We start from the raw sequence: 25,762 nt of genomic DNA, 5'->3' as shown, positions 1-25,762 counted from the left end.
ACAAGGGTGTAATGATGCAGCTTTGATCATTAACCCCTTCCAGTCATTTGCCGTATGGGTACGCCATGGAAAGCTAGTGCTTCCCGCAATTTGCCGTATCCATACGCCAAATTCTTGGCACCAGCTCAGATGCTGAGTCGGTGCCATCATCGCCGGATCTCAGCGGTATCTTACAGCTTACATCCGGCTGTAATAGCGGGGACTGAAATTAGCTTTGATCCCCGCCATTAACCCCTTCAATGCAGCGTTCAAACGCGATCGCTACATTTAAGGTGTTTGCACATCTGCGTCATCTGCGGTGGATGTCAGCTGTATGGATGTCAGATGTCAGCTGTATGTTACAGCTGACATCCACCTGTAACGGCAGGAAACTGAGCTAGCTCCGATCCCTGTCATAAACCCCTTTGATGCAGCGATCGCTGCATCTTAGCGGTTGTTAGCAGATCGCCAGCCCTGACAGGCAATCAGGACTGGTAACTGCTGCTATGGCAACAGGAGACACAATGGCCTCCTGCTCTGCCATTACGGAAGCCGGTTAGGCCCTGCCGGGAGGCGAAGCCTAGTCGGCTTGCTGTCAGTGAATAACTGACAGATCTAATACATTGCACTACGTAGGTAGTGCAATGTATTATAAAAAAATAAATCTGACAGTTGGACCTTCAAGTCCCCTAGTGGGACTTGAGAAAAAGTGTAAAAAAAGTATAAAAAAGTAAAAAAAATAAAAGTTTGAAAACATAATAAAAGTTTCAAGTAATAAAATAAAACAAGTCTTATCAAGTCCTTTATTATTGAAAAAAATAATAAACCATACGTATTTGGTATCACCACGACTGTAACGACCTGAGGTTTTAAAATATTATATTAGTTATTGCATGCGGTGAACAGCGTAAAAACAAAACCTTAAAAAACTATACCAGTTTCTGTTTTTTGGTCACTTTGCCCTACAAATATTGAAATAAAAAGTGATCAAAAAGTCGCACGTATCAAAAAATGGTACCTATAAAAACTATAGCTCGTCTTGCAAAAAACAAGCCCTCATACAGCTCCCTCGACAAAAAAGTTAAAAAGTTATGGTTCTCACAACTTGGCGACAGAAAAAATACATTCTTTTTACAAAAGTAATTTTATTGTGCAAAAAGTTGTAAAATATAAAAAAGTGCTATAAAATATGTATCGCCGGAATCGTACTGACCCGCAGAATATAGTTAACATGTAATTTATAACGCGTGGTGAACGCTGTATAAAAAATACCTAAAAAAACGATGCCAGAATTGCGTTTTTTGTTTACCTGACCTCCCAAAAAAATAGGATAAAAGGCGACCAAAAAGTCGCATGAACCCCAAAATGGTACCAATAATATCTACAGCTCGTCCCGCAAAATAAAAGCCCTCATACCACTACGTCTATGAAAAAATAAAATTAGTTATGGCTCCAATAAGTCAGGAAATAAAAAAATATGCAGTTGTGCCGGCCCGAGGGGAACATTTCTTCTGTTTCAAGAGGCGATTTATCAAGGACCTAAAATTAGGGAACCAGGAAGGGTAGGGCCCAAACATCTGTTGGAAGTGAGGGCGCCCGTATTATACCAGGACAACACTTTCCCAGCAAAATTCCCCAAACTGCAAAGGTGCGGAGTGTCGACCAAAAGGGGCATAAGAAAGGACGCCATATATCAGTTCGACACTGGCCCCTGCAGAAAGGATTGCTTCACAGCTTAACACACATCTATGGATAATTTTATTGTTTTTTTACCCCATTATTATACCACCTGACTATGCCCCTTATGTACTCTGCCCAACTTACATGTACCCCCACATTATAAATGGAAACACCAGCAATACTCAAACAAAACTACTACGAAGCAAAATCCGCTCTCCAAAAGCCAAATGGCGCTCCCTCCGCTCTGAACCCTACAGTGTGCCCAAACAGCAGTTTCCTTCCACATATATGGCATCGTCATACCCGGGAGAACCCTTTTAACAATTTTTGGGGTGTGTCTCCAGTGGCATAAGCTGGGCATGACATATTTGCCATGGTACTCTTTCACTCTTGAGCCTGGTCGAATGTCCAGGCAAAAGGTTAGGGCCACATGTAGGGTATTTCTAAAACCGGGAAACACTGCATAATAATTAGAGAGCTGTCTTGTTATGATGGCACAAGCTGGGCACCACATATTGGCATATCTATGGAAAAAATCCCATTTTCACTCTGCAGCATCGAGTGCACACTAATTTCTACAAAATACCTGCAGGGTTAACATGCTCACTACACCCCTAGGTGAATGCATTGAGGTGTGTAGTTTCCAAAATGGGGTCACTTCTGAGGGGTTTCCACTGTTTTGGTCCCATAGGCGCCCAGAAACCAATCCAGCAAAATCTGCACTCCAAATGGCGTTCCTTCCCTTCCGAGCCCTGCCGTGTGCCCAAACAGCAGTTTATGACCACATATGGGGTATTGCCGTACTCGGGAGAAATTGCTTTACAAATGTTGGGTTCTTTTTTTAATTTGTTGAGAAAATGAAAAATTTTGCGCTAAAGCTACGTCTTATTGAAGAAAACGGATTGTTTTTATTTTCCCTGCCAAATTCTATGAAACATCTGTGGGGTCAAAATGCTTACTACACCCCTAGATGAATTCCTCAAGGGGTGTAGTTTCCTACATAGAGTCACTTTTTGGGCATTTTCATTGTTTTGTCCCCTCAGGGGCTTTGCAAATGCAACATGGCCTCCGCAAATCATTCCTGCTAAATGTGATCTCCAAAAGCCAAATAGCGCTCTTTCCCTTCTAAGCCCTGCCGTGTGTCCAAACAGCCGTTTATTACGACATGTGGGGCATTCTTTTACTCGGGAGAAATTGCCTTACAAATTTTGTGGTGCTTTTTCTCCTTCAGTCCTTGTGGAAATGAGAAAAAATTAGCTAAACCTACATTTTCTTTGAAAAAATGTTGATTTTTATTTTCAGGGCCTAATTCAAATAATTTCTGCAAAAAACCTGTGGGGTCAAAACGCTCATTATACCCCTAGATAATTTTCTCAATGGGTGTAGTTTCCAAAATGGTGTCACTTGTGGGGGGGTTTCCGCTGTTTTGTCCCCTCAGGGGCTTTGTAAATGTGACATGGCCTCCACAAACCATTCCTGCTAAATGTGAACTCCAAAAGCCAAATGGCGCTCCATCCCTTCTAAGCCCTGCTGTGTGTCCAAACAGCCGTTTATTACCACATGTGGGGTATTGTTTTACTTGGGAGAAATTGCTTTACAAATTTTACTGTGCTTTTTCTTCTTCAGTCCTTGTGGAAATTAGAAAAAATTATCAAAACCTACATTTTTTTGAAAAAATTTAGATTGTCATTTTCAGGGCCTACTACCAATAATTTCTGCAAAAAACGTGTGGGGTCAAAACGCTCACTATACCCTTAGATCATTTCCTCAATGGGTGTAGTTTCCAAAATGGGGTCACTTGTGGGGGGGGGGGGGGTTTCCACTGTTTTGTCCCCTCAGGGGCTTTGTAAATGTGACATCGCCTCTGCAAACCATTCTTGCTAAATTTGAACTTCAAAAGCCAAATGGCGCTCTCTCCCTTCTAAGCCCTGCCTTGTGTCCAAACAGCTATTTATGACCACATGTGGGATATTGTTTTACTCGGAAGAAATTGCTTTACATATTTTGTTGTGCTTTTTCTCCTTTAGTCATTGTGGAAATGAGAAAAAAAAAACGCTAAACCTACATTTTCTTTGAAAAAATGTAGACTTTAATTTCTGTAATAATTCTCCAATAATTTCTGTAAAAAACCTGTGCGGTCAAAATGCTCACTATACCCCTACATAATTTCCTTGAGGGGTGTAGTTCCTAAATGGGGTCACTTTTGGGGGATTTCCACTGTTTTCGCACCGCAAGAGCCCTTCAAACCTGACATGGTGCCTAAAATATATTCTAATAAATATAAGGCCCCAAAATCCACTAGGTAGGCCGGTGCTTCAGTCCATAAGCACACTGGGGCCACATGTTGGATATTTCCTAAAACTGTAGAACCTGGGCAATAAATATTGAGTTGCATTTCTCTGGTAAAACTTTCTGTTATAAATAAAAATTGGATTAAAAATTAATTTCTGCAAAAAAATGTGTAAATTTCACCTCTACATTGCTTTAATTCCTGTGAAACGTCTAAAGGGTTAAGACATTTTCTAAATGCTGTTTTGAATACTTTGAAGGGTGAAGTTTTTAAAATGGGGGTGACGTTTTGAGGGTTTCTAATATATAAGGCCCTCGAAGCCACTTCACAACTGAATTGGCCCCTGTAAAAATAGCCTTTTGAAATTTTCTTGAAAATGTGAGAAATTGCTGCTAAAGTTCAAAGCCTTATAACGTCCTAGAAAAATAAAAGGATGTTCAAAAAACAATGCCAATCTAAAGTAGACATAAGAGGGAAGGGGTTAAAGGGTTTTTCCTGATATAGACAATTATGGCATATTAATTGATATGCCTTAAAGCAAACCTGTCAGCAACTTTATGCAGTCCTCTCTGAGGGCATCATAAAGTATTGACAGACACGCTGGTTTCAGAAGTCCCTCACGTGTGATAGTGATGTGTTTTATGAGAACTTACATTTTAAACATTGAAGCACGATGTGAGGAAGAAGCACAGTGAATTCATGCATTGCCACTCCCCCTGCCCAGCTGCTGATGATTGACCCATTTCTCGCTATGATTGACTGCTATCTTTCACAGTAATAGGAAGAAAGCTGTCAATCACCGACAGCTGGGCAGGGGAAGCGACAGCTTATGAATACGCAGTACTCCTTCCTCATAGCGCTTACATTGTGCTGCAACATTTAAAATGTAAGTTCTCATAAAACATAAGTATCACACATAAGTGGCAGACTAGAGAGGCAGCACAAAGATGCTAGTAGGTTTCCCATTTAAATATCTGCTTTGAGCCGGCTGACCACTGGGACCCCTACAACCTCTAGAATAGGGATGCCAAGTTTTCCACTGGTGGTGGAAAGGTGGCTTCATATGCGTTGCCAAATTCTGTTAGGGTGATTCGCTATAAATTTCTATAGTGGGAAAACCTATTTTAGGCCTAGTTCACACAGAGTTTTTTGCCGCTGTGTTTGATGCGGAAACCGCGCCAAAAACAATCTGAAATTGCCTCCCATTGGTTTCAATGGGAGGCGGAGGCGGGTTTTTTTGCAAGCGTTTTTTTCCGCTCGTGGGAAAAAGAAGAGACATGCTCTTTCTTCCTGAAGTTATTTTGAGGCAGATTGCGGAGATATACAATACCATTATGATTGGTGGGGATCCCTTTGTCTTTTTCTTTTCACAACGGCCCCCCTGTCCATCAAATGTGCGAGGAACTTCAGCTAGCACAGCTTTATTCATGTGAATGTGGTTGCACAGCGGCTGGGAACACCGTGAAACAGTCGCATCGCTTAAGTAGTTCTGCAGATCCTTCTTTCTGAGTATCCAGTACCGTCCCAGCAGTCTGACCCCTTCTTATCAAGAAGTGATATGCCATTACTTCTTTGTTCAGTGCTTCCCGCACATAAACACACCAATATCAGTCAAACTATATTACAGAGATCTAAAGACTTGCATATAGCAAATTTTAATAGAAGGGGGAGCTTCACTTTACGACCTAATCCAGTGTTGTTTTTTAATCCTGAGATGCTAGCTACCATAATCTGTAGACAGCTGGAACACAAATCCATATATGAAACCCTATTAACTAAGGCTTTGTTCACATCTGCACTAGGGCTTCGTTCTGTCTGAGCTTTCCGTCAGAACGGAGCCCTAACAGGCACAAACGGAAACCATAGGTTTCCGTTTCCATCACCATTGATATCACTGGTGATGGATCCGGTGCCAATGGTTTCTGTTTGTCTACGTTGTTCTGTAGTCGACTATGCTATTGATTCCGTCAAAATGATGGAACCCTTGCACAACGGAGACAAACCGAAACCATTGGAACTGGATCCGTCACCAATGAAATCACCCTAGCTCAGACGTGAACGAAGCCTTAGAAGTGCCTGTCGTTAACTGTGTTCCAATTTAATACAGATAAAGGTAGAGATTGGAGGGATTAATGCAGTGGGGACTGGCATCTCTATATAGAAGAAACACAATGTTGGAGCAGAAAGAGATTGTCGGCTTTAGACAATCCCTTTGTGTTAGAAGAATTCCTGATAATGAGCTGATTATAGGACGTCCCACTGCTGGTCCCCAGCTGTAACCCTCAAAGGAACCATGGCAGAAGGTGTTTAATTACCCTCCAGCGCCACTGCAGGTGAAATTAAGAATTACACAGTTCCTATTGAAATCAATGCATGGACATGTCTGGTCCTCCAGAGTGAGAGATGTTCTTTAAAGCCCCTCTCCACTGGTTTATAGATGAGGGTCCTGAATTTTTAACTTCGAATAGGATATTTAAAAAGGGGTTTTCTAAAACAGATCTCCACACTATAAACTATACCAAATAAGGTAAGCTTTGCTTTATTGTAAAATCTTATTAAAACAAGAGGTACACTTTAAGGGACTTATTTATTTGGGAGATAAAAGTTATATGTAGGAATAGTACATAAGGTAAATTCTATGTCGTATCTTACATTCTTTGCGGTGTGATGATGCTTCCAGTTTCTCCGGGCACAGCTGTCATAGTCCCCACTGGTATCCAGAGAGGATTAGCTCACTGGTTAATAATAACTAATACAGTAACCTACTTAAAAGAAGAAGCATCAGAGCGAAATATAATTCATTTATGTACAGTTTATTTATGAGAGATTCATGTGCTACGTAGTGTCTAAATCTTCAAAGTATTTAAAGCCTCTTATCTCAATAGCAGTCCCATGTAAATTATGTTGTAGGATTTCTATACACTGGAGGAAATGATTTTGCAAATTAATAAATACTATGGAGATCATTAGAAAACTAGTGACAGAGAGATACTAGGATGTTATGTCTGCTGACCTGACCAATTCAGAGTAAACAATCCGTGCTTCATAGATTTATTACAATATATTGCAAGAAGGAGAAAAAACTGCTGCCCCCATTGTTTATGGTGCAAAGTAATTTTCCATTTAGATGGTTAGTTCAGCAGCATCAATGAATTGCTTATATATAGTAATATAGTATATAGAAGGATGATTCTTCAGCATGAATCTAAATGATAAAATTTTAGGGATCCACTCCCTGGCATGCTATCTTTTGTTACATAGTGACCCTAGTGGTAAACTCGTGCTTAAAAGTGGGTGACTTATTGAATACCCAAAACCTAGAGTACTTTCTATGCCCTCTGAAGACTAGAAGCTATCAATAGCCTGGTAAAGGGGACTACACCAGTGCAGTTTACTTTGGAATAGTTGATATGTTTTCTCATTTAAAGTGTTCTTATAGGGAATCACATAAACAATATATTATTAGTAATGGCATTGACCACACTTAGGTCTTATTCACATGACAGGGATAATCAGCCGTGTGATGGCTGTTTTTTATCAGCTGTCACACGGCTACATTAAAATCAATGCATGTCTATGGGGCTAGTCACACGGCCATTTTTTTAACGGACCGTGTGAACGGCCTGTGAAAAAATAGGGCATGTTCTATTTGTGCCCGTTTTCCGGGATCCCTCAATAGACTCAAGTCTGAGGGATCTGTGAAAACGGGTGAAAAAATTAAATTTTTCACGGCCGATTTGAGACTCGTTCATGTGAATACTGCCTTAAACTTCCCTTTGGTTTCATGAGACCTACCAGCAAGCAATAGATTGCTATCTATGGTATTCTATATTCTTCAAATAGGATGGAGACTGGTTTGTTGTACATTGAAATTCCCTGTAGCTCTTCCACGTACAGTTTAGGAACAATTGCCAATATTTGGAACACATTCAGACGTTGCAGATTCTTGGTGCAATGTTTTTAGACATGAAGGTAAAATATATAAACAGGAGGCACAGCAATGGGGACCAAAGTGGCCCCAAGTTATGCCACCCTATTCATGGGAAGATTTGAATCCCTATATATTACCGGGGGGACACGACAAAGTGGAGAAAATAATTTATTACAGACGATATATTGATGCCGGGTCGTTCACAGAGTCCCTAAATAAGAACCCTTGGGCACTCAAATTTACACCTACATTTTCAAGAACAGATATAATCTTCCTAGACCTGGGATTAGCCACAATAATTCCTCCTTCATCACCAAGACTCATTTTAAGAAAGTAGATACGAACAGCCTAAATTTTAGAAGTGCGCACTACAAGATATGTGCTGTGAATATACCATACAGTTAGTTAGAAGAGTAAGGAAAAACTGTACATCTACAAGAGTTTACAAACACCAATCCAAAATACTTAAGAAAAGATTTAAAGATAAATTATACACAAAAAACATTATTAAAAACGCATTTAAGGACAATTTAGTCCTTTCTCAATATCACTGTCTTAAAGAAAAGAAGAAAATGAACCACACAGAGAATGAAAGGAATTACTATTCTAGTAATTTCATTACAGCTTTTAATAGTGGGAATGGTTTCATTAGAAGTGTTTTAAACAAATATTGGAGGATTTTACTAAATTACCCGGCTTTAAACAAAATAATTCTGAGCCAATCTAAACTCACCTTTAGGAGAGGAAAAACGATTAAAAACATAGTGGCCCCAAGTAGACTCAAGAGTAAACCACCTCCCAAAAAAAATCAGCCTTTTTCCCTCTGTAATCGGGCCTTTTAGTTATGGGAAGAGAAAATGTATGTGTTGTACAGGTATTGATTATGGTAAAATATCCATAACTTTGAACATGACCAAGGAAGTATTTAAAATCAAATCATTTATGAATTGCTGCACAGACTTCGTAATATGTCATTGATTGCGAGTGCGGCATTCAATATGTAGGAAGGATGACAACCTCTCCAATGTAGTCCAAATAACCATAGATTCAACACCAAAATAGGTTATCAGAAACACAGTCTTTGCAGACACCTTCACAGATATCACAAATCATCATTTACAGGAATGAAGATCTGCCCAATTGAACATGTAGCCACAACGATATATAACCGCGTCGCAAAACTAAATGAAAGGGAAGCCTTTTGGATCTTTAAATTGCAAACACTAAACCCCCGATGGTCTAAACGAGAACATTGAAACGATATAATAACCCTGTGAAAAACGGTACATCAAGAACAGTCTAACATCACAATATAGATACAGTGTTTGCATGTAATTGTTATCTTTATCAGTCATTTGAAACTTTAACTATAGCAGTATAAGAACTGTGGATATACTCACCAATTGGGCGGTACCAAAACGGATATAGAGAACCAATCGGAAGTGAAAAGTATGGAACTATGCATGCCACGTTTTTCCATCGCCTCCCCCTTCTTGGTCCTCGTCGGCCACCGTAGACAGAAAAAGCAGATTGTCCCTGAAAAGGCTTAGGATCAGGCGACGCATAAGCTAGAGAGGACCAATCAAAGCCGGGTATTCTGTTGCCTAGGCAACCGAGATGCTTCCAGCACTGTAACAACCCATTAAAATTCCAAGACATTGTTTATTATATACGTATCAGATCAAAGGAGAATAGATACGCTAAATAAAGACCCCAAAAAAACAGCAATATTTCTGTATTTCTCCATTCCCCTTTCCACATTCGGGAGAGGTTTTCTAGAACACAGATGTCTCTCTTCCCGTAAAAACTAATTTAAGAAAATCAATTATCTTTAAATTAAGTTATCCACCCCTCACTATCAGAAGTTCCGTGAGAGAACTCTATCCTAAATTTTGATATTAATAGTACAAAAAGAAAGATTGATGCAAAACACGATCAAGGGAGGGAACAACTCCACCTTTGAATTTTGACTCACTGACATTTGACCAAAGTCAAAACACATTCCAATGACAGTATTTAAAGAGGCTCTGTCACCACATTATAAGTGCCCTGTCTCCTACATAAGGAGATCGGCGCTATAATGGAGGTGACAGCAGTGCTTTTTATTTAAAAAAACTATCTATTTTTACCACTTTATTAGCGAATTTAGATTTATGCTAATGAGTTGCTTAATGCCCAAGTGGGCGTATTTTTACTTTAGACCAAGTGGGCGTTGTACAGGGGAGTGTATGACGCTGACCAATCAGCATTATTCACTCCTCTCCATTCATTTACTCAGCGCATAGGGATCCTGCTAGATCCTTATGTGCTGTCTTATACTAACACATTAACAATACTGAAGTGTTTAGACTGTGAATAGACATTCCATGGGATGCCTATTCACAATCCCTGCACTTCGTTACTGTTTCTATGGTAGTTACAGCAGAGGAAGCGTGATCTCGTTGTAACCTGTCATTTACAGCGAGATCTCGCGAGATCACGCTTCCTCTACTGTAACTACCACAGACAGAGTAACAAAGTACAGGGATTGTGAATAGACATCCCGTGGAATGTCTATTCACTGTCTAAACACTTCAGTATTGTTAATGTGTTAGTATAAGACAGCACATAAGGATCTAGCAGGATCCCTATGCGCTGAGTAAATGAATGGAGAGGAGTGCATGATGCTGATTGGTCAGCGCCATACACTCCTCTGTACAACGCCCACTTGGTCTAAAGTAAAAATACGCCCACTTGGGGATTAATCAACTCATTAGCATAAATCTAAATTCGCTAATAAAGTGGTGAAAACAGATCGTTTTTTTTTTAAAATAAAAAGCATTACTGTCACCTATATTATAGCGCCGATCTCCTTATGTAGGAGATAGGCCACTTATAATGTGGTGACAGAGCCTCTTTAAGAGCTGTATGGTCTTAGAATGTTTATCAAGCCTGAGGAAGACCTAGGTTCTAGTTGAAATGTGTCACTATTTTATCATTTATTTCACTGCTTGTTGTAATTATCCACATTGTTTTAGAGAAATAAATCATTCATTTTATTCAACCACCTGGGAACTAAGTAATTACCTTTCTGGCACAAGTCACAAGCAACACATGAAGGATTGATTTTTTTTCTATTTGGAATCCATTGGACTTTACTTTCAGCAGGTGTTCTGGTGCCAAACCAGCTACCGGTGTCCACTCCAGGAGGCGTGCATACTGTTGCCGCGTGGAGCCTATTGGCCCCCCATGTTTAAGAAATGAATTATGCCGACCGTCTTGCACAAACACAGAGGGTGAGTACCGTGACCACCCCTTTCTGTTCACTTATGATCTGTTTCCACAATCACACTTCCATGTTATAAATCCCATCTATATGTTATTACCTTAGAGGAGCGCCTGTGTTTTTTTTTTTTTTTCCCCTTCCCCACCAAAGTACAGTACGGTGCAAGTGAACGTTGTTTTACAAAACCTCATTCACATGTGCAAGAAAAAAAAAATCCATGCGTATTCTAGGCATGCTGTGGCTTTTCAATGCAATCAGAGGGTGAAATCCAAAGCAAATCCCCTGCAAAGTTCACAAATAACACATGCAGAATTTTTAGGCAAATTTCTAGTACACATGATTAGTTTATCCTGTCATAAGGATTTGCCCTTTATCTCTTAGAGGGACAATGAGTGATTAAAAAAAAAAAATGTACTTCATGTTTAACATTCTTCTGTATCTTCAGTTCTCTTATTGCCTTTCTGACAGTAAACCATAAAGGCAGTGCTTTTAAATGGATTGTCTAGTCTTATGTAAGAAGAGGTTGACTGATATAGAAAACTCAATACCCTAATATGGAATCCTAAATTAATAGATTGGGCATATTACTCTGGGGACCTGGCGTATCGATGTATTTCATGGACAACCCTTCGAGATTAATGGGAACTGTGTAATGCTTAATTACCCCTGCAGTGGTGCTGCAGGGAAATTTAACACTTTCTGCCAGGTTCTTCTTCTGATTACAACTGATCGCTGGGATTAGTAGCAGCGGGACGCTCTGTGATTATCTTATCCTTTGGGGGACCCTAATAACAAAAAATGGATCGTCCACTGTATAATGAAAAGTTATGCAGCTTTGTACACTCTGTTTCAATTCTTCTGCTTGCTGTCAGTGAATGGGAATAAGCTTATATACACATCCAGAAACTGAAAACCCATACAGACCAAATACTTCTTATAGTTGAGATTTTCTACAAATTATCCAGCCTATATTTGTGACAAACAGCCTAGACTCTATGCTAATCCATTTAACTATGCTGATATATTGTAGCAAACCCTCTGGACAGGAGAGTGCTGTTGATTTTTGCGTCTACATAGCTGTATAAAGTCTTGTTTTTTGTGGGACAAGTTGTACTTTTTAATAGCACCATTTTGGGGTACATATAATTTATTCATTAACTTTTATTAACTTTTTTTGGGGGGGATAGAAGAAAACTTGACATTTTGCCACTCTTTTTTTGCGTCCTAAATCTACGTCGTTTACCGTGTGGTATAAATAACACAATAACTTTATTCAACTGGTTGTTACGATTGCAAAGATACCAAATTTGTATAAATGTTACACAGTAAAAACACTTTTTTTTCAAAATTATTTGTTTTTGTGTCTCCATATTTGAAGAGCCATAACTTTTTTTTATTATTCCGCCGATGCAGTTGTATGAGGGCTTTTTTTTTTTTTTTTTACATGACGACTTGTAGTTTTTATTGGTACCATTTTGGAGTAGATGCGACTTTTTGATCACTTTTTATCACATTTTTTTAAAGTCAGGATTAACAGAAAACAGCAATTTTTCCATTGTTTTTTATATTTTTTTTTTACGGCCTTCACAGTGCGGGTTAAATAATGTAACAGCTTTATAATCTGGGTCGTTACGGTCGCAACAATACCAAATATGTGTCACTTTTTTGCTTTATTGTGGTTTTTTTTTAATAGTAAAGCAGTTTGTAATGGGAAAAAGTGGGTTATTTATTTATTTTTTTCACATGTTTTTCTATTAACTTTATTCAACTTTTTTGTAACTTTTTTACTAGTGCCACTAGGGGACTTCACTATGCGATCCTCCGATCGCTATTATAATACACTGCAATACTTTGGTATTGCAGTGTATTACTGCCTGTCCATTTAAAACGGACAGGCATCTGCTAGGACATGCCTCCGGCATGACCTAGCAGGCATTCACTACAGGCAGACCTGGGGGCCTTTATTAGGCCCCCGGCTGCCATCGGAGACACAGACACTCGGCGATCTTATCGCCGGGTGTCGGTGGGATGAAGGGGAGCTCCCTCCCTCTCTCCAAAACCACTCAGATGTGACGCCCGCTATTGAGCACCGAATCTGAGGGGTTAAACGGGTGAGATCGATACTAATATCGATCTCACACGTTCGAGCGCGGATGCCCCCATCCCTCAGCTACATCTGGTAGCTGACAGCAGGGACATTTAACGGCTCCCTGCTCTGTTTACTTTATTCTGATGCAGCGCCGTGAAAAGGCTACTGCATCAGAATAAAGCCCATTAGTGGCCGCCGTGAAAAGGCTTATCGGCGGTCATTAAGGGGTTAAATAAGGGCCAAAATTTACACCTGTTATTCCACAAAATGACTGACTTCACCAATTGAACTCCTCACTGCTATTATTTTAAACAAGCCCCTTTCAATCAATGATTCAATTACTCAGAATGAGCAGTTGTTCTAATTGTGGGGTCTGTTTTGTTTTTTCTACTACTCTACTACACTTACAAATGTATTCATTTTAAATGCTGTATTTTTATATGCCGCTGAATTTAGGTTTAGTACTCCTTTGTTGACTTCTTGGCCAATAGGTTACAGCATGTGTGCCTTTTGTTTGGCTGTTGTAAACCTAGTTTATTATTCCAGATAGCATGGCTGTTTTAATTTTTACTTTTTAAATGTATATTTTCCCTATATTTAGACTATTTATGCAGTATTCATGTAACATACTTGTTGATTAGTGTACTATTAACCAGGAACTTATTGGTAGAAAGATCATATGGCAAAATTGACGGTATCATTAAAGCTAGATTTCCATTGAAGCTAGGAATATTTTGTAAGATTTTGTTTTGTTTTTTTGGTATTGGTATTATTTAAGTGTTACTTGTCACATAGCTATATAATGGATGAAACCAATATCGTAAGCCTAGTTTCTCTTGTTTTGAAATCTCTGATTATGAATGTTAACAAAATTGCCATTTTTGTTAAAGGAACCCTCCAGGCAGAACTGATACGCTGTGATATACCTTGTGCAAGGCCAGAGGGGGTGGAGCATGACAAAAAAATCCTCTATTTGGTGTTCTATAAATTCATGCCCTGCAAGCCTTACACTAGACACAGCACTGTGCACCTGAAGAACCTTCTATATTATTTCATTAGAAGGCTAAGGTCAGATGGACAATGCTGTCGATAGCAACTACACACGGAAGTATTGCTGTGGCAGGAACAATTAACTCTTTACAACCATCATGGTTGCATTGAGTCACACTTATCGAGTTGACAGCTGAGTTGCAATGTATTGTCATAGGAGCTTCTTTGGTTTGCGATGTTGCCCATGTAGCCCTTGCAAAAATGTGATTGTTCTGGTGAGCGATCCTCTTTATATTACTATATTTAGAGGGCTTGAGGAACAATTCACTTTTACAGCTCAATACATAGAACTTATAGTTTCTAGCTCTAAAACCACATTTTGCCTAATTCTAGCCATACACTGTGAGAAATTCATAGAGATTATCCAAATTTGGATCATCAATAGTGTCCCATGTATCACCAAACATTGAGATTCTCAGGCTCATCATTGCATTACACCTAAATACTGCACAATGTATGGCTAGTAAGACCCCAAAACATGTGACATGGCAGAAGGCATGATGTAGTTAAGCAGCTATCGAAAAGTCAAAGCCACCAGTAATATTAACAGAGCAGCTTTGTTGCTGAATGTACTTTCATGCAGCAATGCCACACATGTATATAGTGATACAGGCAGGGCTGCCATCAGGAATTTCTGGGCCCCATACTGCCAATGAGTCTGGGCCCCCGCCCCCTCGTTATTAGGAGGGGGGGTGAAATGTAAAGGGGCAGGAGGTAGGGCACATTAAAAAGAAAACTCTTTGGAGGAGCAGGGCAGAGACAGGAGGTGGGTGTCGGAGGGCAAAGGGGAGAGACTAAGTGCCAGGGCTGGGAGAACTGAAGGTAGCAGTGTTAGCCAGGGGGGAGACGCAACCTCACAGGGGCTCTGTGGAGTGACAGGGAAGAGACAAGAGACAGCGGCTCTGTGGGGGGCAAAAAGGGAAAGTGAGTGTGTGTGTGTGTGTGTGTGTGTGTGTGTATAGAATCTGTCAGGGTGTAGGAGGGCAATATAAACAAAAATCATTGCACTGAAGCCCTATACACAGCAGAGTCACTCACCAAAATGTAGTCCCTAAGATCTCCCACCGCCACGGGCATGTCTGGATGATGCTTTTGCATTCTCTTCACACGCTGCACACACGTTATCTGTGTAAAAACCACACAACAAAATTAATTCAGACACCAAACCAGAAAAAAATTCAGATCCTAGACCAGACCTGTTAGGTAATTCAGACACCTTTCCACCAGACCCCTACCTGTGGCCAGAGTTTAGCATTTAGACTTTTATCTACAGGGGAGTGTGTGTGGCGCTATCTACAGGGGGCAGTGTGTGGAGCTATTTACAGGGGGGCTGTGTGTGGAGCTATTTACAGGGGGTTGTGTGTGGAGCTATTTACAGGGGGTTGTGTGTGGCACTATTTACAGGGGTGTGTGTGGCACTATCTACAGAGGGGGGTGTGTGGCACTATCTACAGAGGGGGGTGTGTGGCACTATCTACAGGGGGGTGTGTGTGGCACTATCTACAGGGGGTGTGTGTGGCACTATCTACAGGGGGGTGTGTGTGGCACTATCTACAGGGGGGTGTGTGTGGCACTATCTACAGGGGGGTGTGTGTGGCGCTATCTACAGGGGGGGTGTGGGGCGCTATCTACAGGGGGGTGTGGGGCGCTATCTACAGGGGGGTGTGTGTGGCGCTATCTACAGGGGGTGTGGAGCGCTATTTACAGGGGTTGTGTGTGGCGCTATCTACAGGGGGCTGTGTGTGGCGCTATCTACAGGGGTGGTGTGTGGCGCTATCTACAGGGGTGGTGTGTGGCACTATCTACAGGGGGTGTGTGGCACTATCTACAGGGGTGTGTGTGGCACTATGTACTGGGGTGTGTTTGGCGCTATGTACAGGCGGGTGTGTGTGGCGCTATGTACAGGGCTGTGTGTGGCGCTATCTACAGGGGGCGTGTGTGCTATGTGTATTTTTTTTAAATTTAACATTACTTTATGTTTTTACTTTATTTTTTTAAACTTTAATGTACTGGCATATATCTATATACGGATAGTACACAGGCAGTTGTTAGGACAGACCTGAGTATGCCCTAACAGGAAATATGGTAAGACAGCCCTGGGGTCCTTCATTGGACCTTGGGCTGTCTGCCCATATATGGTATGTCCCTCAATTGCGTCACAGGGATTCCTGTGACGTGATCCAAGGGGCATCCCCCCTTCTTATTTTCCCCTGAATGCTGCAGTCGGCTTTGATCGCAGTATTCAGGAGAATAGCGGCGGAGATGAGAGGTTTCTTTGATCTCTGCCTTTATAGGCTGGAACTGCGGCTGTGTAATACAACCATTGCCCCGCCCCGCACGCGGTCAGCACGAGGTGATGCGGGCGGTGCTGCACTAATGAGCGGCGGTTCAGGCACTGAAGACAGAACATGTGGGGGTGTTTTGTAGTGCGCCCGCCATGTTCTGTTTTCAGTGCCGCCGCTCATTAGTGCAGTGCTGGCCGCATCACATAATCCTGGCGGCGCGCACATGTCAGGACTCCGGAGCAGGGCCGTGACTGTATTACACAGCCGCAACTCCGCTCCCATACATTCATGTATTACAATATTGAGCTGTGCGGTCGCACAGCTTAGTATCGAAATACATGAAATAACGGTATCGAACCGTTTGGGGGTGCACAGTATCGAAACCGTATCGAAGTTTTGATGCATCGTGCATCCCTACTCAAGTGCAATCCTCCCTCCATTATTATCTCCTTCCCACTCTAGCATCATTTCCCTCCCTACCCAATGCCATCTCCCTGCCCCATTATCATCTCCCTGCCCCATTATCATCTCCCTGCCCCATTATCATCTCCCTGCCCCATTATCATCTCCCTGCCCCATTATCATCTCCCTGCCCCCATTATCATCTCCCTGCCCCCATTATCATCTCCCTGCCCCATTATCATCTCCCTGCCCCATTATCATCTCCCTGCCCCATTATCATCTCCCCGCCCCCATTATCATCTCCCTGCCCCCATTATCATCTCCCTGCCCCCATTATCATCTCCCTGCCCCCATTATCATCTCCCTGCCCCATTATCATCTCCCTACCCCATTATCATCTCCCTGCCCCCATTATCATCTCCCTGCCCCCATTATCATCTCCCCGCCCCCATTATCATCTCCCTGCCCCCATTATCATCTCCCTGCCCCATTATCATCTCCCTGCCCCATTATCATCTCCCCGCCCCCATTATCATCTCCCCGCCCCCATTATCATCTCCCTGCCCCCATTATCATCTCCCTGCCTCATTATCATCTCCCTGCCCCCATTATCATCTCCCTGCCTCATTATCATCTCCCTGCCCCCATTATCATCTAACTCTACCCCATCCCCATAGAAAGCAAAACTCTTCCCCACGTCTGTATTAGTTTACACTGCAGCATAGGATTGTATCACTATCAGCTCCACGACGGCTCTTTTCTCCTGTCCTGTGTAAACAGAGGGAGAAGACAGGTTTATTGCCACATGTTACACAGGACGGGAGATAAGAGCCGTAGAGTTGATACAATCCTATGCTGCGGTGTTAACATAATACAGAGGTGGGGAAGATATTTACTTTCTATGGGGGCAGGAGGAGATCTTTTCAGGAGGCTCCGGGCAGCAGCAGCCGGACACAGACATAACTTAGTACTCACTGAAGACGACGACTGCTGCTGCTGCTGGACGTATCCTCCAAGGCTGAGCTCATAACTCCCGCTGCTGTGATGTCTCCTCCCCGCACGCTGTCAGCTGTTGTGGAGGAGGAGGGGCGGGCACATCTCACTCTCCAGCGGGCCCTTACGTTTCATTCTGATGTAATGAACGGGCCCCTGCTTCGTGATGGGACCTGTTCCTTTCACCGAAATGAAATCGTAAGAGCCACACTGCCTTGAGTATATTAATTCCAGCGGCAGAGTGCGGGCCCCTTTTTTTAAAATTTATGCCCGGGCCCCTCACTGCAGTACTCCCAGTACCCCCCTGATGGCGGCCCTGGATACAGGAAGGTCTATACCCATGTAAATGCATCCTTTTGGGTGAATGTGTTCTGAATTTTGTTTGTCATGGCTTCATATACAAGTGCTAAAGATGGACCAAACTATAGGAACCCATGGAATCATGGACGGGAAGCACTTAGAAAAACTTTTTCATTTGAGTGGGATGGTATATCATTTACCATGTATAATAGTTTGAGCGAGTCATCCGCCATGATGTTGATGTTCTGTCATTAATAAAGTAAGAGTGGGTTAGTTGCAGTGTATGGCTCTTGGGGATGGACGACTGTGTCTGTGTGTAATGACATTCTAGGTGTGTATATACAGTGATGTCTGGAAATGTATGGTGGTAGTGGTGGCACCACTAGAGTGCCTCTGTGTGTGTGCGTGTGCCTGTGTTCAGACGCTGCTGTTCTTGTTCTGTACATGCACTGTGTGACACTCAGTCTGCGCAGTCGTTTGGTTCATGTAACACTTTATGATCCTCTGATATATACAAATAAATACTGTTTCTTTCACATTTTAGTTGCCAATCCTATTTATCCGTTTCTTATTTTTGCGCTACAAAACACATCTCACCAGACATCATCCGGTACATTGTGAGGCATTGCTTCTCAGCAGGAGAGTCTGACCCGCTCTCATTTCTTCTAATTGCTGCCCAGCAGTTTTCAGTTACGCTCTTCACTCATTAACTAATTAGTAGGGGTAATGATCTGTGCACTATGGGAAAAGGTTGCTGCAAACTATTATCCTGCCTTGTCAAGGAAGCTACAGACTCACCACAAGCTACAAGGAGCAAAAGGCCCAGATTTTGTGGTACTATGGCCCCTTACACCTCACTTATGGGAGATCTGATCTGGTGTAAGTCTTTGATCATGAGGAAGATCAAATCTCTATGCACTTTTTTTTTCATTCGGGAAGGTGCCCCTTCAGTGCAGTATCGGATTTATAATAGAATACATTGTGCCTTAAAGGCTATGTACAGCTTTGAGGACTTTTTTTAATTTATTTTTTTAATAAATAAATGAGTCAGTGTGATTAGTGTAACTTCTTAATTAGTTTTTATTAAAAATTTTTTTTTTTTTTTAGATACAGCTGTTCTGTATTCTCTATGTACCTTTCGCTAGGAGCTGAATCCATCAGTCCCGTGGACCTGATGAGTTCAGTGTCAGCGGGTCCCGCGTGTACCTGTAATCGATCACAAGTTCATAACTTAGATGTGATGGATAACAGGTGGATTACCCGATCGAACTGAACCATTCAGTCCCGTGGACCTGACAGGAACAGGATTTAGCGCCAGATACAGCTGTCCTGTATAGAGAATACAGAACAGCTATATCTAACAATTTTTTAATAAAAAAAAAAAAAGCCCTCAAAGGTGTGCATAGTCTTTAAGGTCACACCTTAAAATTATTGTCCATTTTTTTTGTGTACATAGGTTCAGAATTAAGATGGTGCACTAACATGGCATAGCTACTGAACTACACCAGGTCCAGGACTCCTTTTTTCTGACACTTATGAAAATGTTGTAGGTATATGGAAAAAGTGGTCGGGATGCTTGATAAACAGGGTATTCATGATGTACGTCCTTTTCAATGCAGTTATAGCAAACAAAAACAAAAATACTAAACCTTTCTACTCGTAGTATGAAGTTAAAAAAATGAAATGTGTGATTAGTTGATAAATATAAATTCTGGGAATACCCCTTAATTGTTACATGGCCACCTCCAATATGCGTTCTAGAAGATCGGCTCAGTCAAGGAAACCGTTTGTCATGTTTTATTTCTAACGGTGAAATTTCTTTTGTAACAAATTTCCACTTCCTCTGTTACCTGTAGGATAGGTGTAAATGGGGAGGGGGCAGAAAGGTAGAAACATTTCTTCCTGGAGAAACCAGGTATTCTCATGTGCAAGTACTGAGTATAGCGCCCTGAGATGTTTTTTTCTGGTAACACTCTTAGGACAAAGTTTTATGAAGGCAGAAAACAGAATCATGACTCTGTGGGGCATATTTATAATAATAATTCGGGGGTTTAGTTTAGTGCATATGGAGTTTGTGGAGCATCTGGCTGCCATTTTGTTGCAAAATTATTTAAGGAGAACCTTTCACCTCGACATACATGTGCAGCGTGTAATGGGCAGGGCTGCACAAACCCTGGGGCTCTCTACATTTATTTCCTACCATCCTCCGTTATTTAGATATCGGTGTCATTATATTTGGCACCCGATATTTAAATAACCCCCTGAACTGTCAATGGGGCGTGTAAATATTCAAATATCAGGTGCCAAATATAACAGTACCGATAGTTAAATAACGGAGGAGGGTAGGGAAAAAATGTAAGGTGCACTCAGCAGCACATGTATGGGCAGGTGAAAGGTTCTCTTTAAAGACATTGACGTTACAACCATCCCTTCTCTTTTTCCCTGTTTTACATGTAAGAATATTTGCATCTGAAATAAAAATGGTGATTTTGCTAATTGTTTTCATTAAAAATATATTACTGTTTTGTGTATACAGCTCCCATGCAGACCTTTGTGCACCAGATGCAGTTGCTACTCCATGGTTCATACTACAAACAAACCTTGTGTATAGTCTCATCCTGCAGTCATGCATACCAATGACAGTGTGCTAGAGGAGGTGAGACATAAAAGGGGTTTTCCAGCCAGTAAAAATGGATGGCTTATCCTCAGGATAGGCCATCAATAGCTAATGGGTCGGGACCACCGATGATCAGCTGTTTTGAAGGGGCTGCAGCACTCGTATGAGCGCTGCTTCCCCTTCATTTCTACTTGCTCACTGTGGATCTTTGACACGTATTTAGCGCTGACTCACAGGTACTGCGGCGTCTTCTCCCTTTCACTTCAATGGGAGAACAGGCTGCAATACCTGTGAATCGCCGCTAAATGCGTGTCGGAGATTCTGAGCAAGTAGAAATGAACCGTTGCACCCCCTTCAAAACAGCTGATTGGCGGGGGGTCCCAGGAGTCAGACCCCGACCCATCCACTATTGATGGCCTATCCTGAGAGGATAGGCCATCAATTTATTAGCTAGAAATCCCCTTTAATAGGGGAGCAGGGGCGAGCATGCTTCCTTGAGCTCTGAATTTGGAGCTTCACAAGCAGGTATGTCAGAGAAAGAACTTATCAAAATTAAAGGTGTTTTCTGGTCATGGGGCAGTTTTTCATTTTGATGACCTATCCACAGGATAGGTCATCAGTATATGATCGGTGGGGGTCCGACACCCGGACCGATTAGATGTTCTGGTTGCCTTTGGCTCAGACAGTTATACAGTGTTCGAAGCCGAAATCAGAAGGTTCAGACCGCTGTATAGTGGTCGTGCTGTCGAACTGAAGCTCCATATCTATTCAAGTGAATAGGGGCAGAGCTGCAGTAACACACCGATCATATACGGATGACCTATCCTGTGGATAGATCATCAGTATGAAAACCGCCCCATGACCAGAAGACCCTCCATTAAGGCCTCTCATGCACACCACCATGCCTTTACGTCCGCAATTTATCCGTATTTTTGCAGACCCATTAATTTTTATGGCCCCATGCACATGACCGTGGTTTTCACAGATCAGTGCTGGGGCCGCGAATGCAGACCAAAGACTCAGAACTAGCCATTAAAGAGTCTGAATGTGCGGGTTCACACTACTGGTGAAATATTTATTTTTTGGGTTGTGGATCTGTGAATCCTGATGACACGGATGCACAACAGAGGTTTTTTTCTGCAACGGATCCATGATTTTGCAGCCTGCAAAACTATTACTGTTGTGTGCATGAGGCTTAAAGCAATAAAGAAATCAGTCAGACGTCATGCAACTTGAACCTCTCCGGTTACATACCGACATATATAAAATATTTTTTCTCTCTGACAAACGGTCACATAACCTTAAAAGGGTCTTTCCCATCCTATAAAGTCATCAAGGGTATGCCACTTTTATAATAAGTGGGGGTCCGACCTCTAGCACCCCCACCGATCCTGAGAATAAGAGTGCAGTCAAAGAGGATTTGCCTTGTAATTTGCAGCTTTAAAATATGCAGCGGAAAAGGTCACAATGTGATTTTACAATGCAAGAAATTAACAAATCTGTGATTTGAGAAGTATTTTCCCTATTGAACGTTATAGTTTTCCGCAGCGAAATTCAAAAGCAAATACACCACATGTGACGGCACCCTAATGGGGCCACAGTGCTGTTTCAGCTCTGATTTTGGTTCAGTTTTCCCTTCACAGCGGCCCTACCGGACACCCGACTGTGAAGGGAATTGCGGCCGGCCCTTTTCAAGTAAACCCCAACCAATTATGATGGTATATGTGCTCATGCACTGACTTACGTAGAAAACAATCTTTAACAAAAGTTAGGGGCCAGCAATGAGGGACTCTTAAAAGGGGTGGTAACATATTAAGTCATAAATAAGGGGTTCCCCGTTCTATAAGCCGGAGCTGTTAGAAAGGGCATCTCTTGCAAGACTAGGCGCTATACAGTAACCAACTCATTTGAATGGGAACCATGTAATACCACATTTCCCATGCAGCAAAAAGAGTGGCTATACTGGGGGTTAGAGAAACCGCACCTGATCAGCTTCATTCTTAGGCCTGATTTACACAAGCGTGTGTGTTTTCCGCACGCAAAAAACGCTGTGTTTTGCGTGCGCAAAAGACATTTAACAGCTCCGTGTGTCATCAGCGTATAATGCGCGGCTGCGAGATTTTCCCGCAGCCGCCATCATTATGACACTCCGTTTGGATGTTTGTAAACAGAAAAGCACGTGGTGCTTTTCGGTTTACATTCAGAGTTTGACAGCTGTTGCGCGAATCACGCAGTTCGCACGGAAGTGCTTCCGTGTGACATACGTGGTTTTCACGCACCCATTGACTTCAATGAGTGCGTGATGCGTGAACAGCGCACAAAGAAAGGACATGTCGTGAGTTTTTTTCAGCGGACTCACGCTGAGCAAAACTCATGGACTGTCTGCATGCCCCCCATAGACTAATATAGGTGCGTACGACACGCGTGAAAAGCACACGCGTCGCACGCACGTATATCACGCTCGTGTAAACGAGGCCTTAGTTGTATTGTGTGAATTGGTTCTGTGAGCCATAACAGGTATTATTTTACACCCCATTAACACTAGTCGCAGCATTGTCCCAAAGCACCTCTCCCACATTTACAACAGGACATCCCTCCGTTAGGCCAGATTCACACGAATGAGTGCAAACTTGGATGCGAAAAATTAATGTTTTTCACGTCCGAGTCGCACCAGTGTGACCCGTTTTCGCTGAGCTCCATAAACTTGAGTTTATTGCGGGATCCATGAAAATTGCCGAAAATAGGACGTCCTATTTTTTTCACGGGCCCTTCACACGGTCCGTTAAAAAGACAACCGTCACCCGGACGAGATAGACGCTTGTCCGAATTCAGCCTTAGGCCCCATGCACAAGACAGTAAAAATGCTCCGTAATTGCGGACCGTAATACGGTCCGCAATTACAGACCCATTTAGTGCTATGGACCATGGACATTTCCATATCGCTACGGACGGATGTCCGTGCCATAGAAATATTCCGAAAATTAGGGAAAGTATCCGTTCTTTGGCATCTTACGGGCCGCGCTCCCATACAAAGTATGGGAGCACGGCCTAAAAATGCAGGCACCCGACATCAGCTAGCAGTGCCCGCAATCGCGGGCCGTGATTTCGGGCACGGCTATGTGCATGGGGCCTTACTCTTACTGACTCTACTGTCAGAAGATGTAATTGGTGGGGGTCTGTGCCCCTACGGCTTTAGTCTTCCTCCTTGCAATGAACAGGAGATTCAGACAACAGTCTCAGAGATCCGAAGACGTCCGAAGATGAAATGACAGAAGGACTCGAGTAAAATCAAAGAAATCAACAAGTCTTCACTTCTGTTTACTGTTTTGTACACGTTTCTGTAGATTTCTGTAATATTTACACTAATTACAATAAATATTATAAAGTGCGGTGGTCCTGTGCTCGGAGAAGGCACGTAGGAAAGGCACTGGTCTCATTTTTACAGTTTCAAAGTCTGTTCACATCACCGTTCGCTTTCCGTTCCGGGGTTCCGTCGGAGGTTTCCGTCGGGTGAACCCCGCAACGGAAAGTGAAAGCACAGCTTCCGTTCGTCACCATTCCGGCAGGTTTCCGACGGAATCAATAGTGCAGTCGACTCCGCTCTTGATTCCGCCAGAAAACCGGAAACCTACCGGAATGGTGACGAACGGAAAGCATTAGCGATGTTTCCGTCACCATTGAGATCAATGTTGACTGAAACGGAAGCTGTGCTTTCACTTTCCGTTGCGGGGTTCGCCCGACGGAAACCTCCGACGGAACCCCAGAACGGAAATGTGAACAGGTCCTAATTTAACATGTATCATACATCAACCGAGATTCAAAGGACTTAAAGAGGCTCTGTCATCAGTTTATAAGTGCCCCATGTGTAATGTAGATGACAGCAGTTTTTTATTTAGAAAAACGATCATTTTTGACGGAGTTATGAACGATTTTAGATTTATTCTAATGACGTTCTTAATAGACAACTCGGCGTGTTTTACTTTTTGACCAAGTGGGCGTTGTAAAGAAGTGTATGACGCTGACCAATCAGTGTCACTATGTGCTGTGTAAATGAATGGAGAGAAGTGTATGACACTGATTGGTCACTGATTGGTCAGCGTCATACACTCCTCTGTACAACGCCCACTTGGTCAAAAAGTAAAACACGCCCACTTGTCTATTAAGAAAGTCATTAGCATGAAGCTAAAATAGGTCATAAATCCATCAAAAATGATTGTTTTTCTAAATATTAAACACTGCTGTAATCTTCATTATAGCGCCGATCACATTATGTACAATATAGGCCACTTATAATGTGGTGACAGAGACTCTTTAACAGACGTTGTAAACATTCATTGCTATGAAACAAGATATTACAGCGCCGTACATATCTTTACCTTGTCACTTTGGCAAAATAAGAGTAATTTACACTTCATTCATTACATAAGGCGGCTATAGCACCGCGTGGCATAAGCTTTAGTTCCATGAGACTTTTCTGCAGTACAAACTACAGATCTATCGTGTGCACTGGGACTAGATCGCAGAACTGGCAGTTAATTGCTACTTTTGGAAGATGTTCTTGTAGTTTAGGTCTACTAGTGGCATGATTTTCATCTAACTTAAAGGGAAGGTGTCATTAATAATTTATTTTTTATTATCATATTGCTATTAAAATATGATAACAAATTTTATTTATATTCTTGTGTTCTACTTTTTCTTCCCTATGGGGGCTGCCATTTTTTTTTCATATCTGTATGTGTCGATTGACGAATGCGCCACTCCCACAGACCAAAACTAAGCTCGTTCTCAGAGCGAAATCCGGCGCCATTTTCTTGTGGACCGGAAGCCGCTGGCGGACAGTAAGATGACGACTTCTGGCCGCGGCTTCCGGCCATATGTTCA

The 25,762-nt window shown here is 42.1% G+C and overlaps 1 protein-coding gene across 2 annotated transcripts in view; it reads left to right on the top strand.

The window, feature by feature from the left end:
- The window catches only part of BUD23 (BUD23 rRNA methyltransferase and ribosome maturation factor), a 100,703-nt gene that overhangs the window by 39,108 nt on the left and 35,833 nt on the right, over window positions 1–25,762 (top strand). The window contains exon 1 of one of the 2 annotated variants that reach the window (XM_075854123.1): window positions 11,093–11,155. The exons of the other annotated variant lie outside the window; for it this stretch is intronic. Coding sequence (XP_075710238.1) covers window positions 11,120–11,155 — 36 coding nt within the window. The 5' untranslated portion in view covers window positions 11,093–11,119. Of the gene's footprint in view, window positions 1–11,092; window positions 11,156–25,762 lie in introns of those variants that run through there. 2 annotated transcript variants of the gene reach the window in all.

This window comes from Rhinoderma darwinii, chromosome 2 (assembly GCF_050947455.1).
Source record: "Rhinoderma darwinii isolate aRhiDar2 chromosome 2, aRhiDar2.hap1, whole genome shotgun sequence".
Lineage (NCBI taxonomy): Eukaryota > Metazoa > Chordata > Amphibia > Anura > Rhinodermatidae > Rhinoderma > Rhinoderma darwinii.
Note: the sequence above shows the minus strand (reverse complement) of the source record. Positions and strands in the feature narration are given on the sequence as shown.